General features: G+C 55.1%; 7 protein-coding genes across 7 annotated transcripts; 3 read left to right on the top strand and 4 right to left on the bottom strand.

The window, feature by feature from the left end:
• Nucleotides 1-205: 205 nt before the first annotated feature.
• On the bottom strand, nt 206-3394 carry IE81DRAFT_323406 (hypothetical protein). The gene is made up of 9 exons (XM_025513939.1): nt 2605-3394; nt 2343-2536; nt 2076-2280; nt 1853-2011; nt 1725-1778; nt 1609-1658; nt 1371-1542; nt 912-1296; nt 206-815 (listed from the first exon to the last, which is right to left on the bottom strand). The coding sequence occupies exons 1-9, from the start codon at nt 3259-3261 to the stop codon at nt 706-708; spliced, it is 1986 nt and encodes a 661-aa protein (XP_025369601.1). The 5' UTR covers nt 3262-3394; the 3' UTR covers nt 206-705.
• A 2476-nt stretch (nt 3395-5870) lies between these two features.
• IE81DRAFT_323408 (hypothetical protein) lies at nt 5871-7078 on the bottom strand. Its single transcript, XM_025513940.1, has 2 exons — nt 6643-7078; nt 5871-6524 (listed from the first exon to the last, which is right to left on the bottom strand). The coding sequence occupies exons 1-2, from the start codon at nt 6876-6878 to the stop codon at nt 6257-6259; spliced, it is 504 nt and encodes a 167-aa protein (XP_025369602.1). The 5' UTR covers nt 6879-7078; the 3' UTR covers nt 5871-6256.
• Nucleotides 7079-7349: 271 nt separating this feature from the next.
• Nucleotides 7350-8207, bottom strand: IE81DRAFT_123477 (hypothetical protein). Its single transcript, XM_025510196.1, has 2 exons — nt 7928-8207; nt 7350-7713 (listed from the first exon to the last, which is right to left on the bottom strand). Exons 1-2 carry the CDS (start codon nt 8050-8052, stop codon nt 7440-7442), a joined length of 399 nt encoding a protein of 132 aa, XP_025369603.1. The 5' UTR covers nt 8053-8207; the 3' UTR covers nt 7350-7439.
• Nucleotides 8208-10557: 2350 nt separating this feature from the next.
• Nucleotides 10558-10707, top strand: IE81DRAFT_282677 (hypothetical protein; the record flags this gene model as incomplete). The annotated part of the gene is made up of 1 exon (XM_025511542.1): nt 10558-10707. A coding segment is annotated over one exon (150 nt), but the record flags the coding sequence as incomplete, so codon positions are not given.
• A 156-nt stretch (nt 10708-10863) lies between these two features.
• Nucleotides 10864-11387, top strand: IE81DRAFT_123500 (hypothetical protein). Its single transcript, XM_025510197.1, has one exon. The coding sequence runs from the start codon at nt 10961-10963 to the stop codon at nt 11339-11341; it is 381 nt and encodes a 126-aa protein (XP_025369605.1). The 5' UTR covers nt 10864-10960; the 3' UTR covers nt 11342-11387.
• A 753-nt stretch (nt 11388-12140) lies between these two features.
• IE81DRAFT_290241 (hypothetical protein) lies at nt 12141-13631 on the top strand (the record flags this gene model as incomplete). The annotated part of the gene is made up of 4 exons (XM_025511844.1): nt 12141-12356; nt 12492-12911; nt 12995-13448; nt 13546-13631. 4 exons carry the CDS (start codon nt 12141-12143, stop codon nt 13629-13631), a joined length of 1176 nt encoding a protein of 391 aa, XP_025369606.1.
• Nucleotides 13554-14930, bottom strand: IE81DRAFT_323410 (nucleotide-diphospho-sugar transferase). Its single transcript, XM_025513941.1, has one exon. It carries the CDS (start codon nt 14735-14737, stop codon nt 13898-13900), a length of 840 nt encoding a protein of 279 aa, XP_025369607.1. The 5' UTR covers nt 14738-14930; the 3' UTR covers nt 13554-13897.
• Between the last annotated feature and the right edge of the window lie 100 nt (nt 14931-15030).

The following is a 15030-nucleotide window of genomic DNA, read 5'->3' on the forward strand; positions in this document are numbered from 1 at the left end:
TCCTGTAAGGCAGGCGGGGGCCGCGCCGGGCACGTGATTCGTCCACTCATTCCAGTTCAATCAATTCAACATTGAATTTTGAATGAATCTTGATTCAAGATTGAATCCTTTTCACACAAACGCCTGACAATTGCCTCAGGACTCCATCTATAGCGCCATGCTCACGGAGGCGCAAGTGTCGCATCACGAGACTCGAGTGTGAGTGTAGAAAACGATGTACCCTGCCATTTCAAGAGCGACTTACGTCGCCCTCAGATTCCGGTGCAAAGTTACAGGGTCGTGAGTTGAATGGGAGGGAGACAGGTGCAAAAGGCCTGAGCCGTTGGCCTGGGAGCTTGGGGCACGCAGCCGCTTTCTTCTGCTGACGCAGAGCGGAGAAGACTACCTCGTCTGGACACATCAACCGAGGGACAACAACGGCCGAAAATGAAGGCTCGAATGCTGAATTGCGAGAATGAGCAGAGCAGCTAGTCAGCGCAAGTCTCGATATGTGCGATTGGTCGCCGCAGCTGGTCGTAAAGATGTGAATCGAGTAGAAAATCTAAGATGTAGATCGAGTAGAAAGCCTCAAACCACTGGAAACCGCTTCAGCAAAAGCATAGAAAGGGAGCTCCGTAGCGCCGCTCAAGAGACACTAGTAGTACTAGCCACAGGTATAGGAGGTGCAAGGAGGCGCAGTTGGCAATGCTCAAAGAGAAGGTCCACTCAGGTAGTCGCCGTGGGTGCCACGGCAGTTGGCGCAATACTCGAAGGATGGCTGCGCTGATGCGAGTGATCGAAAGTCCCAGATCCAGGCTCAGCAAGCCTCGGAAAGCCTGCATCGTGTACCGAGCTCAAGCTCTGTCAGTATTCGTGATTGCATCACACGAGATGCTGCAAACGTACGCTACCACCGACGCAAAATTACGCACCTCTCCAAGCTGGCGTTCGCAGCGCGTGCTTGTATCCGCTGACAGTCTTTGCGCGCTCCAAGAGATCATCCGAGGCGCTTTCGTCGGGCGCATTAGGCCCATCGAGGGAGGTTATCGTTTCCCACAGCAAAGTGAAAAGCGAGAGGGCGGTCAGAATCCCTAACAACTTTGTAGTGGTGATGTCTGGGCCATGACCAAATCCGACTTGAGGTTCACTTCCTTCTGCATTGGTCAGGACACCTTCAGCACCCTCAGCTGCTGCTCTCTTTATCGCGACCAGAACCGCCTCAGCGGTGTCCTCCACTTCTTCCTCCAGCTTTTGGCGTGTCAGGGGGAGCAAGGCAGCTACGATGCTCGACACCAGCCTAGGAGTCAACCTTGCCCACTGCGCGCGAAGAGGGGGTGTCCTTGAGCGCCAAGGCGCAAGATAAGTCGATTTGACTCTAGAAATCAACTCACTTTTGGAAACCAGAGTTCTCCCGGCGCGTCTCGCTCCACTTCGAGAGTTGCGAGGCACCAAAGCCCCAGCATGCCAACCGCGTAAGATTCGCACGCTATCCAGCGCACCCCTGACTTGACGGCCGACTCGTGGATCAAGTCTGCCATCGCATCGCCACAAAGAGTAAGGGCACTGCCAAAAGGTACGATCGACGTTCAGTCTGAAATTCACGTGATGACTTGCGCGGGCCACTCTCACCTGACAATGGGCAGATGGAGGTTGAAGAAAAGCAATGCCCTATGCATTCCCTACACCATTTTTGCGGACAACAGTGTCAGGCTGAGTCTTGCACTTGACTGAGCCGAGAAACTCACGTGGCGCAAAGGGTGCGTAATCTTTTTGGAAGAGCCGCCATTCATGTAAAACAACTGCACAAACAGCAAAGATCTCAATCGGCTTCAGCGAGACCTTCGCCGACCTGCGCAATTGCAGGGCTGCCTACCTGAAATGCCCAGGCAATCAGCAAGCAGAGAATTGCTCTTCCAGCTGCTTCGTGGAAGCCAGGGCCGGTGGGATTGCCATCAAAAAGCGAGTAGCAAAATTCGCCCAAGACGATTGTGTAGAAGTCCGAAAAACGATCAATCTCGTGTTCGATGGCGATCTGCGGTGCCAACACCATCAGCATCAATGTGTTCCTATTACGACGGGTTTGAGACTCCACTTACCGCAGAGGAGTACCGCAGCTTGAAGAGTCTTTTGAACGATGGTGAATAGCAAAATTGCCAGGCATTCCACTCGACCACAAGCGCAACGGTTACCATGGCGATCGCAGCTCTAACATCGACGAAGATACTTCCTATCCATATAGCAGAGGTGCAGATCCATACGAGAGCATGCGCCCTGATCTGAACGCGGTACGCCTTGATGTAGCTGAAGTCCGCGGCAGGTAGTGAGTGCTGAAACATTACACAGGTGCTTGATGGTAAACTCACAATGAGTACAGCAACCAGGTGGAGAACAGCCCGAGCTCTGCAAGCAAATAAGCGGCGACGGCCACAGCACGTCCGGAACCTTCGCTCAACATTTCTTGAGCGTGGATCGCATTGTTGCCGTACAGCGTAAGACAGGCCATCACAAAGACCACAAGTACTCGCTGAGAGAAATCATCCTTGTAGAAGGAGTCGAACTTAAGAGATATCTTGATTGTAAGCAATACTCTTTGAGTCGATCTCACAATGGCAGAAGCAGACTGACCATTTCGCGCATCCAATTCCAGATTGTGTACGCAGCGGTGTAGGTCAAGAGGTATCGGACAAAGCTTGCTCCAGTTGGTTCACGGACAGCGCTCTGAGCCAGTACCGCGATGATGCCGACGAAGACCAAGTCAAAGAAGAGTTCGAGCCGACCAGAACCGCGCTCCTCGTTGGATCGAACCAGGACATTGCCCCTAAAGTACTGCAGAGGTCTAGGCTTGCGAAATAGGTAGCGTCGCTGAGAGTGCAAGCGTCTAGCTTCGGCATCCACTTGTTCTCGCGAGCGATCTCTCGTCATCTTGCGACGCCTCTCCGCCCCGTCTTTGGTGCTGTGGCACGGGTCGTCCAGGTCAGAGTCATCATCCTCGCCAGCGGACGGAGGCGCAAAGCCGCTCGTAACGACTTCGCCCCATTTCAAGTGGTGAGCGTGTCCGTGTCCCTCTTGCGGACTCGGTGCCGTCTTGGACACCGTGGTGGGCTCCTCGTGTAGTTTGCTGGATCCCTCCATCTCGACTTGCTCAGTTGTTGTTTTGCCGATGATGTGTTGAAAAGTGGTGGAAGGGATCCACGATTGTAAATCGAAATTGTATCTTAGCTTGACGATACTGCATACCGTATCTTTGATTGCTTGAGAAATTTTGACGGAATAGAGGCACATAGCTGGGAGGTCAAGCAAATAATCACACACAATCCTGGATCTCTACGGAAGGCGAAGGCTGGTTTCGTGACTTGCTCGCACGTCCCGCTGCATGACTAGCGCGCTCCTTGACCTGTTGCCCGCCGGATTTCCATGCATGATGCAGAAGGCACCAGTGAGTACGGCTCTGCCGACGTCAGTAGTAGTGTCGTGAGTCACGAGTGGACGGGTGCGCGAAAGCTGAACGTACGTGCCTTTGTCGGCAAAGCGCCGGCAGCATCTTAGCCGCACACTCACACTAGAACAGCGGCCGCCTTTCACCGAAGTCTACCCTTCTCGTCATCGTGGAGGCAGCCTTCTTAGACTCAAAGTGCGTACCGTGCTCTACGCGCGGTCCAAGGCGACTCTGTGCGGCGTAGTTTGGACGCCCTGAGAGAGTTTAAAGTGGCGCGAGGACGTATCCAGACCAGGCCGTCTTCCAGACGAGGGTCGAAGCGCGCTGGGAATGCAACACCTCCGCAACACCATCATGTTGACACCTTTCTTGACATCCGCACTTCTTGCCCAGCGATGTGGAGGTGCATTCGAGAAGGCGCACACACCGAAAAGTACTCCGGGAAGCGCTGCGATTTGAGCTCAAGCATGCGGGAATGACTCTGGCTGCTACGACTTCGCAGGACAGCGTGACTCGCGTTTTCAGTGCTCACGGTGAGGCACGCAAGGAACGAGCATCGGCGTGCAATGTCCATGATCGGATGGGAAGCCTAGAGCCATCAACAATTCGAGACGTCAAGGCAGCATCCATAATCTTGAAGTTGCGCATAGCTATACCATTGGGGTCTTGCCTCGCATTATCCGGGCGAATATCATCTTCTTGGGCGTACGCGATGACATCCTCCTGAAAGCTGAATCTGTGAGGATTCGACTCGAATGCACAGCAATATCAAAAAGAATCCACGGAACAGCCTGAGCCCGTCGACTACCGGATTTCAAGCCTCTTGGCTGATGTCAGGCTCTATCATCACAACATCGCATTTAACGCTTGCGAGGCAAAGAGCTTTGCTTTGATTACGCATAAGGACCGAAATACCACCCAACAACTAGAGCACCATGCCGCGATTTGGCCCAGCACATCATTGCAACGCGCAACGACCTGGACAGATTCTCCATTGACTTGATCCACCTGGCCTTCAAAGTGTCTGTGAGTGTCGGATGTCTGCCGCTACCTAGCTGGTGCGAAACAAGCGGTCTTCACAGTTGAACCGGAAACGACAGCTTCGTCCTGCCATCTGAAGCGCATCTAATAATCATATCATCGTCCTCGAACTCCTTTGTCCTCCCCAAACATCACTCCCACACCCGGACTGTCCAGTCTGAGTCAAAGCCTTGCGGCCGCATCTCGTCGCAAAGCTCACACGCAAGCTACGCTCCAGCTCGAGCATCGATATCGCGGCCGCAGCGCATGCGCTCTTGTGAGTCCCTTGCAGACTGTGTTGTGACTCTTGTCTCAACACAGACACTCACACTCACGACTCACGACTCACGACTCGATCACGACTCTTGACTCATCAAAATCAATCATGAATCAATCCGGTCACTGCGCACTTGCGCAGTCATCAAGCCGTGCGAAATTGACTCATGCTCAAGTCCGTTTCACGATTTTCGAGTGTGAGTCTGATGAGTGATCGTCGCTTCCGCTTAGGCTCATCAGCCGCACACGTGACTCGTGACCTGGACGCTCCGGACCCTGCGAAACCAACACGGGAGCGTAACGTTACACCTGTTATAGATGAAAGCACCCCTCGAGCATGTTGACGTGATCGAGCGCGTCGCGAGTCTGAGTGATGAAGCTCGATTTATGATCTTCAGGATCAGCAGCAGCGACCAATGCAGCCACACGGAGGCGGAAGCTATGATGTTGGCAGCAGCAGCACAGCATGCAGCAGCAGCAGGGCGACGCTCTCTCCCGCCACGACTCTCTTCTGACTCGACTCGTGACTGCACATGTGGCTTGCAGAAACAACCAGCATGCGCGCGCATTGCACCGATCGATGCTGCGTGTCCCCACTCATCTCGTTCGGAGCAATCATAAATTGGTGCGCTAGGAAACGCGGCCAAACGAATCGTCCACGTCCGACTTCCGAAGCTGCTGTGCACGGGTAGCGACAATGATGTGTAGGCGCACTCGCGACTCTCACAACACATCGTGACGGTGACCATCATGGGCATACTCGAGCGACTCAATTGCGCTCACGACTTTGAGCCAAATTGCGAAGCGTCGGCGAGTCGTGCTTTCCTAATGGAGCTAGCTGTTGCTTGTGCTCACATCACGTGAACGTGAATCTCAAGTCAAGGGTACATGCAGTCAGAAGAGTACCTAATGGGGCGAAACGGAGCGAGCGCCTAGCAACTTCGCAGGATCCAAATCACCACCGTGCTGCCATGGCAGCTTGACCGCGACACCGCAGGTTGACATGCGGTACTCTGCATAGCGACACGGCTCGGCGCGCATGACGTCCGGCGGGCGGGCCATACATCCGTTTGAGGGTGAAGCTCCCATGCGTGGTTGCGAATCTCATTCACGATGCAGATTGTGATTCATGCGATGCATACGTCTTACAAGCCGAGCACTCACTGATGAAGGATGCGCATGACTGTGAATGATCGTGCCATCGCCGTTACTCACCACACAACTCGTCATCTCTGCCATAGGAGGAGCACTCGTGACTCTGAGACTGCCTTGCTGAAGGCTCAAAGACCTCCTCCTCCCCAGTCGGTCATCAGATTTGCGAGCGCTGAAACGACTTCATTGCCATGACCGAGGGCTGCCCGATAATAAGTGGAGGAGACACAGGCACGGAACACATGCGAACGAGAACTCCGCCGCTACATAAATTGGTGCTCTTCTCGTCTCCGACACGTCTCATGCTCAGGGACAAAGTCAAATTGACAAGGAAGATACCACGCTGAACGAGAGCCGAACAACGTCGATCAAGAAGCGCTCCAACCTCGCGCATCACTTCCTCTCAACACTTTGCCTCCATGGAAGAGCTTGAGCCGATGCAGCGCTGATGCCCAAGAAGGCCATCCGTGAGTGCGAGTGCGCGGCACAGAAGGACCGCACAGGGTGGCTTGGTTCAAGTAGATGAGTAGCGCGGAACGCACGGGAGAGACGGCAAGGCGTGGTGAAGCGCAAGCGAAACGCACTTGGGACTTGGAGCTGTCCCGCGCTATACACATGGTGTACCGCCGTACCATGTAGCGTTCGAATTTTAGTAGTGATTGTGAGTGTCCTACAGCTGCGCCATCTCAATTTTGAATATAACCTTGACGATTGCATCCCTGGTACCTCTCCGGCGCCGTGCTCCCACTCGTCGCCACTTTTCCATCATGAGACAAAAGGGACTCGTTTGATCTGACGTCGACGTCGGCAAGCTTCCGAGACGCCTCGCGAATGCCCTCAAAACTTGCCAAAACCAAATTTCACCTTTTGGACCTTGACTCGACGCATCCGAGTCGAACAACAGCCCCAACGCCATGCAACTGCATCGCACATGCTCTGCTCGACGTTGACGCCACTTTCGGTACCGAGTCGAGGAGTCAAATGCTGATGTGGGAAGAGATTGCGCACGAATCATTTACATTCACTTGGCGTCGCAATGTGTGCCTTGCTCACGCTTCCCGTCCGTATCCAGCTCCACTTGTGTACAGCCTCGGCCTGTGATTCTTGTGCTCGAGGATTCCTGATTGAGTCAGCCTAATCAGGGCGACGCACGCAGCTGACAAATGTGATCCGGATATCTCTTCATCGGTGAAGACCAATGCACTGGTCATTGATGTGGACATCCTCAATCGATCCGCGGTTCCATTCCTGCTCCACTCTGACTGACCACGAGGGCGTAACGAGTAATTCTTTTTTTGCTGCGATGCGCAGAGGACAACGACTCGAGAGGGCCATCAATCAGGGAATGTTTTTGAGAACGAGCGTGCGTAGGTGCAATCAGACCGGTCTGGTGCATCGATGCTCATCACAGATCCGAGTAGAAGGGGTGTGTGCATGGCAACATCTGCCTGCGCGATTCTGCCCACCAGAACGTCGAAAGGGAGCTCGCACGACCACACAAACTCCCACGTCCTTGATACATATATCAGGATCTCCTAGGCGGCGACTTGGTCTGTTGCTGATGCGCTGACGCTGACTAATTTCGAACGCGTATCGGCTCTTCCTCAACGTCGACCAAGGTCAATCTGAGTGGTGAATGGGTGAGCCTCGCCGCAACGTCGTCCCTCTGCGATCGAAGCAAGCCATGCATCCTGCTCACTGCATATACATATGCGCTGCTGCTGCTGGGGAGTCGTGGCCGGGCGTGTCGGAGTTCTAGGCTCTGGCGCAGGGCCAAAGTGTTACCGCTGTGCGATGGGCTCATGCACCCGCTGGTGCCATGCATGACAAGCGCAACTCGCACAGATCTGCTGTCAGCCACACAAAAGGAGCTCAGCTATGCCTGCTGTAAAGCAGGTGACGGCTCCCCCGCAGTGATACCGCACGCTCGTGTGGCGCCACGCACGCATGCATGCATGCATGCATGCACGCAAGGCTTGAGTTGGACCGCTTTTTTTTCTTGTGGGCCTGCGGTCATCACGCTGAACATGGCCATCCTGCTACGCTGACTGCACATCAGCTCACCTTGTGGTTGCAGGTTCCCTCTTATTGATTGCGGTTGTCGTGCCTCGGATCGCTCGAGTGCCCGAGTGGCTGCAAGCTCGAAGGGCGACCAGAGTATTCAAAAGGTGTGACGTGACTTTCAGCATTTGGTCGGTCGGCTGCAGCGCCAGCGTAAGTGAGAGTCAAAGTGTGAACGCCCGCGCCCTTCAGCAAGGTATGTACTCGTATAGCTGCATGGCCAGTCGATCGTGAGTCGAGAGTACGCGAAAGCACCTCGATTATATAGCGCTCAGAAGCGGATTACATCCACGGCCTTGAGACCCGATTCTGTATGGGAGCGCCAATCTGACGCCCAAGCAAGCAATTACCTCGGTTGAAGTCGAATGAACGGAGTTGGCATCTTGATGTAGCTGTGGCGACTATGATATGGCTATGCGGTACTCGATGACTTGTTCGCTCACCTACGCGAAACCTTGTTGGAAGTCGAAGAGGAGGGCGCTTCAGTAGGGATACATGGCCTTGTTGAAAGATCTGCAGGGATCGAAGCATCAACAGCAACAGCCGCTTCAGTCAAGTGTGCTGCGTTTTTCTTTTGCGTCGGCTGCCGGCTGCGTGAGACTCGCGCGTCGTTCTGCAGCAGGTTGAAACTCGGCACCAGCGCGCTCTGCTTAGCGACTTCGATAGCCCGGTCTGGCCCTGAATAACAGAGCTGATGCTGCATGCTACACTTTGACTGTATACTTGCCACCTGCATGCTTCATGCTGCATCGCGAGGGTTGGCTGTGCGAGAGACCGCCCGCGTAACTATGATGATGCTGGGACTGCTCGCAGCATCAGGTCCGCTCTCGCTCCGCCTAGCCTCCGCCCGCCTGCCTGCCTCGCCCTTCTCGCCGAGCTTGCGTTGCGCATGTGGTTCTAGGTCCCAGCAGCATCTCGATGGCCCTGACGATCCCGATCGGCCTCACCACAACCATCTCATTAAGCTGCCTTTCCCCCCCTCTTCGCTCGGAAAGCTAAACTACTCCGCTCCGCCTTTCCCATATCCACGTTCCGTCAGCGGCAATCACTGCTCCCATCAGGCACCCTGCTCAACACCAACGATCGCGTGCACGTCTTTCCGAGCCTCTGACTTGTTTTGTTTCACAAACGCGCTCGACGCTCTTGCTGTCCAAGTTGGCCTCTGCGCAGGTTCCTCTCAACGCCTCAAATACAACCTTCGCCCCCATCGACGCAGTCATCGGCCACTTCTCCGAGCCGGTGAGGCGCAGCGCAGTCTTAAATAGACTGAGTATAACGTGAACAATCTCGCGCGCGCAACCTTGGTCCTCTGCCAGCATAGGTCTAGCTCGACCTCGGATCAGGGCGCGCGCAAAAGTATCAGCCTCACACCGGCACTTTGCGCAGCCCTTCCCGGCAATCTACGCTGCTCCTAGAATAGAGCATTCGTCTCTTACGTGCTGTGCATTCAGTGCTCATAGCTATAGTCCCCGCTCGCTGGCTGCCTCCTCAGGGCCGGCCAGTCAGTCTCCAAGACGCCACGATCAGGTGCTCTTGCCGCCCGGCTAGCTGTCATATAGCAGCGGCATCGTATCGCTCTTAAAGCAGTGGCTGTCAACCGGTCCGCCACCTGCCAATACCAAACGGAACACCTGCCGAGCGACGCACCTTGCTCTCGCGCGACCTAGCCTGACACAGCACCTGCAAGCAGCGTTCATCAAAATATACTCGTCCAGATGGCGTACTCTCCGCAAGCTGCAACTCAACGCAGCGGCTCCTCAGAGCCATCCTCGCCCTACATCTCCCCCGTCGCTACACGTCCTAGACAAGGCGCTTTGACTTCTGATGGTCTGCCGAATGACGTCCTGTCTCATCTGACGCTGCCCATGCCAAAGCGCAGGGGCGCAGTGTCGGGTGCAAGTGGACCTGCGTTGCCCTTTCCACCTTTGCAAAGACCCCCTCGTCGCGATACGAGTCGAGGGCCAAGTCCTAGTGCTGAAGAAGGGCCTGAACTGCCGCGAATTGCTCCTCTCAACGCACCACCTCAGCGGAGAGGAGCGATCGCCGCCCCAGGCTTCTCGAGTCTTACGCGTTCGAACACTTCAATTCCGGGCATGTCCTCGATGGGCTCGTCGCCATTCCAGCCCGGCTACGAAGACAGTCGTACAACTCACGACGGAGTGCCCGCTTACGCACCGAGCGGTTCGGGTCTTGGCCCTAGCGCTAGTATTCCGGCCTCTTGGACCGACTTGCGTCGCTCAAGTCGTGGCAGCGCGCCCCCTCTGGACAACAACTACCTCGCTAGCTTCTCGACTGCTCCATCAGCCTCTGCAGCTGACGGCATTCCTCCGACCACTACCTACCAATCAACTTCTTCTTACCCAAGCTCGGCCGCGGTCACTGCAGCGACCTCAGCAAGCTCGCACGCGGCTTACGTCTCCGCTGCCTATTCCGCCCCTCCCAGCGGCCCTTCATTTGCGCCCATGCACGTGAGCCAGTATGGGAATCCGACTGCTGGGCTGGGACGTCCTGCTTGGCAACCTACCATGACGGCTGGACCCTCCATGCACAACATGTATGCGCCCAGCGGTCTGTCTTTTGACGTCGCCAAGCCCCGGCCGCGATCCGGCCCACGCATAGATTCTGACGTCCCGCGAAACTTCAGGTGTCAGTATGCGGGATGCCCCGCTCGATTCCAACGCAATCATGACCTCAAGCGCCATCAGCGAGGTCACCTCGCAACCCGGCCCTTCTCGTGCTCGTGTGGAAAGAGCTTCAGCCGCAAGGACGCATTAAAGCGACACATGCTTGTCAAGGTGAGTTGCAACGCCGTGCTCGTCTTGTTGGTTGTTGCCGGACGCTAACTCGGAACTCGCTTCGCGCGGATAGGGATGCGGGCACGCATCGCGACGAGATGGTGCGGGTGGTAAGTCGCAGGAGCGAGACGCCAAGAGGTCCAACAGTCAAGGCCCCGATGCAGGACCGGAAGGCGAAGTGGATGACCAAGATGATCTGGATGAAGGTGAAGATCAAAGTCCAGATGAAGAGCGCCAGGACATGGACACTCAAGATGCTGAAGAGTACGGCCGACATCGCGGCTACTCTGGCTCAAGCACCCACACGCCGGGCTGGCAAGACACAGCGAGATCGCGCATGACTTCCGCTCCTCAATCTCGCGCACCTTTGCGCACACACTCTTCGGACGAGTGGAGTGGCCGATCATCGCATGATGTTCATGGTTCGCCCTCTCGTGTGGAGAGCGGATCTGGTAGCCACTATGCGACCTCTGTTGCTTCGTATCAGCCCTCGACGAGCAACTACCTGAGCTCGCACAGCGCGTACTCTAGTGCTTATGATCCGCCATCCAGCACGATTCGCAGAGAAAGCATCGCCAGCTTGCTTAACTTTCCCTCGACCCCCATCGTGCCTGGCAGGTAGTGGCGCTTGGACGATTCCTTTGCCCCGCCTTTTTTGGTAACTTGCTGTCGTGTCCTTGTCCCCTCCGACTTTGACTCTTGCACGCCTCCGACGTCACCTATGTGCGATCCAATCGACGATGTTCTCTTTTCTGCTTTCACCTCCGTCGGCCCCCTTTTGCGCTACGATTTTGGTCATGCCTCTAGATCGCTCAGAATGAGAATCATGAATGTCACACATGCTTTTCCTCCATTCCCGTCTGATCACGTTTGCGCCTGGCTCGCGCAGCGGGCTCGTCCACCACGAGTCTGATGTACAGCGACGTGCTCTCTAGCACTTGGTGACCGCTTGTTCATCAGCCGATTGGTAGAGGCGTGTGGTATGTCAAGTGCGATACACAGAAGTGACGAGGATGCTTGCCTGGCAAATCCTTGCATGTTGGGTGAGGCGCACAGCAGACCATGCGACGGTGCGCGAATTCACGAATCGCAAGTCACGAGTGCCGACGCGCGTTTTTTCACGATTCGAGTCACGAGTCCTCGAGTGAATTTGAATCAGAATGTGAATCTCGATGATGAGATGTGCTTGCGCATTCTTGTTTGACCCGCGAGACTGCGGGTCCAAAGGGTCGCACACTGCGGCCATTTCTTCTGACCTCATGGCCACCATGCATGCGCTGCTTCTCGAACGTCTTCACATCAAGTCACAGCGCTCTTCGCATCCAAGCATTGATAGGATTCTCAAGTCGAGGTATAAGCGCGGGACAAAGCACCAGAGTCGAAGCGCGACGAGAAAGACATCAAGACGAAGTTTCTCGGTCATGTCGGGTCTCGGCGCTCCTCTGCCTGCATCGGGCAGCTTCATCAAGAATGTACGATCCAGCTGCGCAGAGATGCGCTCCCACGCCAACATTTCGATCAATGAGGAGGCGGTTGCTGCATTCCTGACCCATTTGGATAGAGCAGATTTTGAGAGACTGAGCAGGCAACATGGACTTACGCTTCCACTCAGCTTTGATAGCGTTGCTGAAGAAGTGGTGAGTAGGGAAACACTTGCCATCGATATCTCCCCCCTCCTCAGATTGTCACAGCTTGCTACGATTTAGCCGCTCGCAAGCAAGAACTGACAGGTCTTCTTTCGGCCAAAATGTGATATTTGCACGGTTTGACAGAATCTACTGGCTGTGCTGTCTCTGCTCAATTTCTTGTCGGCATATCGAGCGCCACTGCACAAGGCTACTGGATCTGGCGCTTATCAAGCCGTGCTGCGACTAGTTATAGGTCTCTACATTTCCGGGCCCAATGCGCTTTCCGCCCTCGCTCTCAAAGAGCTCAAAGCCGATGGAGTCGCTTCGCTCTTGAACGTCTCCACTACGCAAGAGTCGTCCAGCGGGATACCCGGGGTGGTGCTGGGACAACCCAACACGGGAGACATGTACGAAGTTTGCCAACTCGTTGCTAGAGCTTGCAACAGTACTGGAGAAGTGCTGCTTCGTTTGGGACTTGTAGATTTGGGCAGCTTGGTACTGAAAGCATTGGAGAGAGCCAGGACATTGAGCGACGAAGAGCGCTGCGAAGCAGTGTTGGCCGAGGTGAGCTTCTCGCTTCATAGATGCGCCACATCATGCGGAGGAATACTGATGCGATGTCCACGGACTCTTTGTCGTCCTGTCAGCTCGTCTCCACCATCCCAGCCTTCGCAGATGCCCACCTGATCGACGGCAGTCGACCCGTTTATCTCTTCAAAAAGGCCTTCTTCCTCCTTCAAGCCATCTCTCAACGAGGTGTAGCCAACGCACCAAGCACAAAGACGCTGCCCATGTTCGTCGATAACGTTCTGCCCACCATGCTCATCCAGCTCGGAATACTGGATACGAGCAACGTGTCGAGCTCCTTTGCAGCTCTGAAGGCGTTCAGACCTGTGCGCGCCCCTGAGACGGACAGCAAAGGCGCAAAAGCTCAGCACGAGGCGGTAGAGGAAGGACCTCGACTAAGTGCAGAGGAAGCGTACGTCATCAGAGCTTCAGCACTGGATGCTGGCTCTTTCATCGTCAAGCGAGCACACGAAATAGCGCAGCAAGATGCACCCAAATACGAATGGCTCGGCGCGCTGACAGAAGCGGATCTTGGTGAGTGGTGTAGCGACAGAGCTGCTACATGACTGGGCGCCTTTCGCAAACGCATGCTGACGCTCGATCAAACGTCCGCGCTTGCCACGCCCAACAGACGGCTACTTGTGGTCTGTTGCCAAGGACGATGCTTCGCTTCGGCGAGTGCCGCGTCTGGTAGAGAGAGGCACCATCATGTATTGAGAAGTGTGCAATGCGGATCGCTTCAAAGGCACATGCTGTCTCGCGAGGTCGCGATTTGCTGCTTTGTCCGCAGGCTTTCCCTGCCATGCAATCAGCCGACAGACCTTGGACTCGCGCCCGTGACTTGCTCCTTGTTGCGATGCATTGAGACCAGGCCCGCAAACCGCATCGTGTCGCCTTCGCCTCAGCTTCGATCTTGCACGCTCTCAAGTCACCATGGTGGGCATCTGACGTTTGCATCTCTCCATCCCCCCCTTCGCGTATCCTCAGATGTTAACGAACAAGTTCCAAACACCTCTTGCATACTGCACAATCTCGTCTCCTCCCAATTTGCTCTCTCCGTATACGCGATCGACGAAGGTGATTGGCGCTTCGCCGATGGAGTAACCTGCCGCTCTAGCCCTGACCAGAATCTCCATTTGAAAAACGTATCCTTTGCTCGTCACTTCCCTAATGAGCCTCTCTATGACTGGTCTCTTGTAGAGCCTAAAGCTTCCAGTCACATCCGTCGTTCTGGGTCCCAAGACAAAAGTGGCGAGCAAGTTGGCGCCCCTGCTGACCAATTTCCTCTTCAAGTTCCATCCATACACTCCAGCACCCGTAGCCGGTCCAGAGTATCTCGTACCTTGCACAATGTCCAGATCCCTCTCCTTTTGAAGTCGAATCATGTTGGGCAAGAATTTGGGATGATGAGAGAAATCCGCATCCATGATGATGACGAAATCGCCAGTGCAAGAATCGAGCCCGTGAACATAAGCCGTTCCCAAACCCAATTTACCAGCTCGAGGTCTGAGCACAATCTGCTCCTCTCCATACACTCGCTGCAACTGTTTGGCCACTTCCAAAGTCCCATCAGGCGATCCATCGTCCACAATGATCACTTCCCATCTCAATGCCGCTGCAGAAAACGTCTTGGCGAGCAAAAAGACGATGACGGGAAGGTTTTTGCGCTCGTTGTAGGTGGGCAGGATCACGCTGTACTTGTGGGAGGATGAAATGGTGGGGGTGGAGAGAGAGGTGCTCATGTCGATGACTGTGGATGGCGTGGAGATGCTGGTGGGCGATGAGCTGCTGTTGTGCTGATGAGGGTAGTGGTGGTGGGACATGAGGGGGGGCAGGTTGGTGCCTCCGCTGACTGTCAAGGTTCAAGATTCGTGGTGGAAGGGGGGGAAGCGGCTTCGGTTGAGGTGTCGACTGAAACTCGCACTTCTGATTCTGATTGGATGGATTGACGATTGAGATGAAGGATCGCTAGACGTTGGCATCGTTGTACAAAGCGGCAGGGAGGGTCTCATCATGATGCGAGCTGCTTCATTCACGATTCACGATTGCAACCAGCAGCAGCAGCAGCACGAGCCAGCTCGCCTGGCTTGCTTGCTGCTGCTCTTGATGGCGCAGT

This window comes from Ceraceosorus guamensis (genome assembly GCF_003144195.1).
Source record: "Ceraceosorus guamensis strain MCA 4658 unplaced genomic scaffold IE81scaffold_29, whole genome shotgun sequence".
Lineage (NCBI taxonomy): Eukaryota > Fungi > Basidiomycota > Exobasidiomycetes > Ceraceosorales > Ceraceosoraceae > Ceraceosorus > Ceraceosorus guamensis.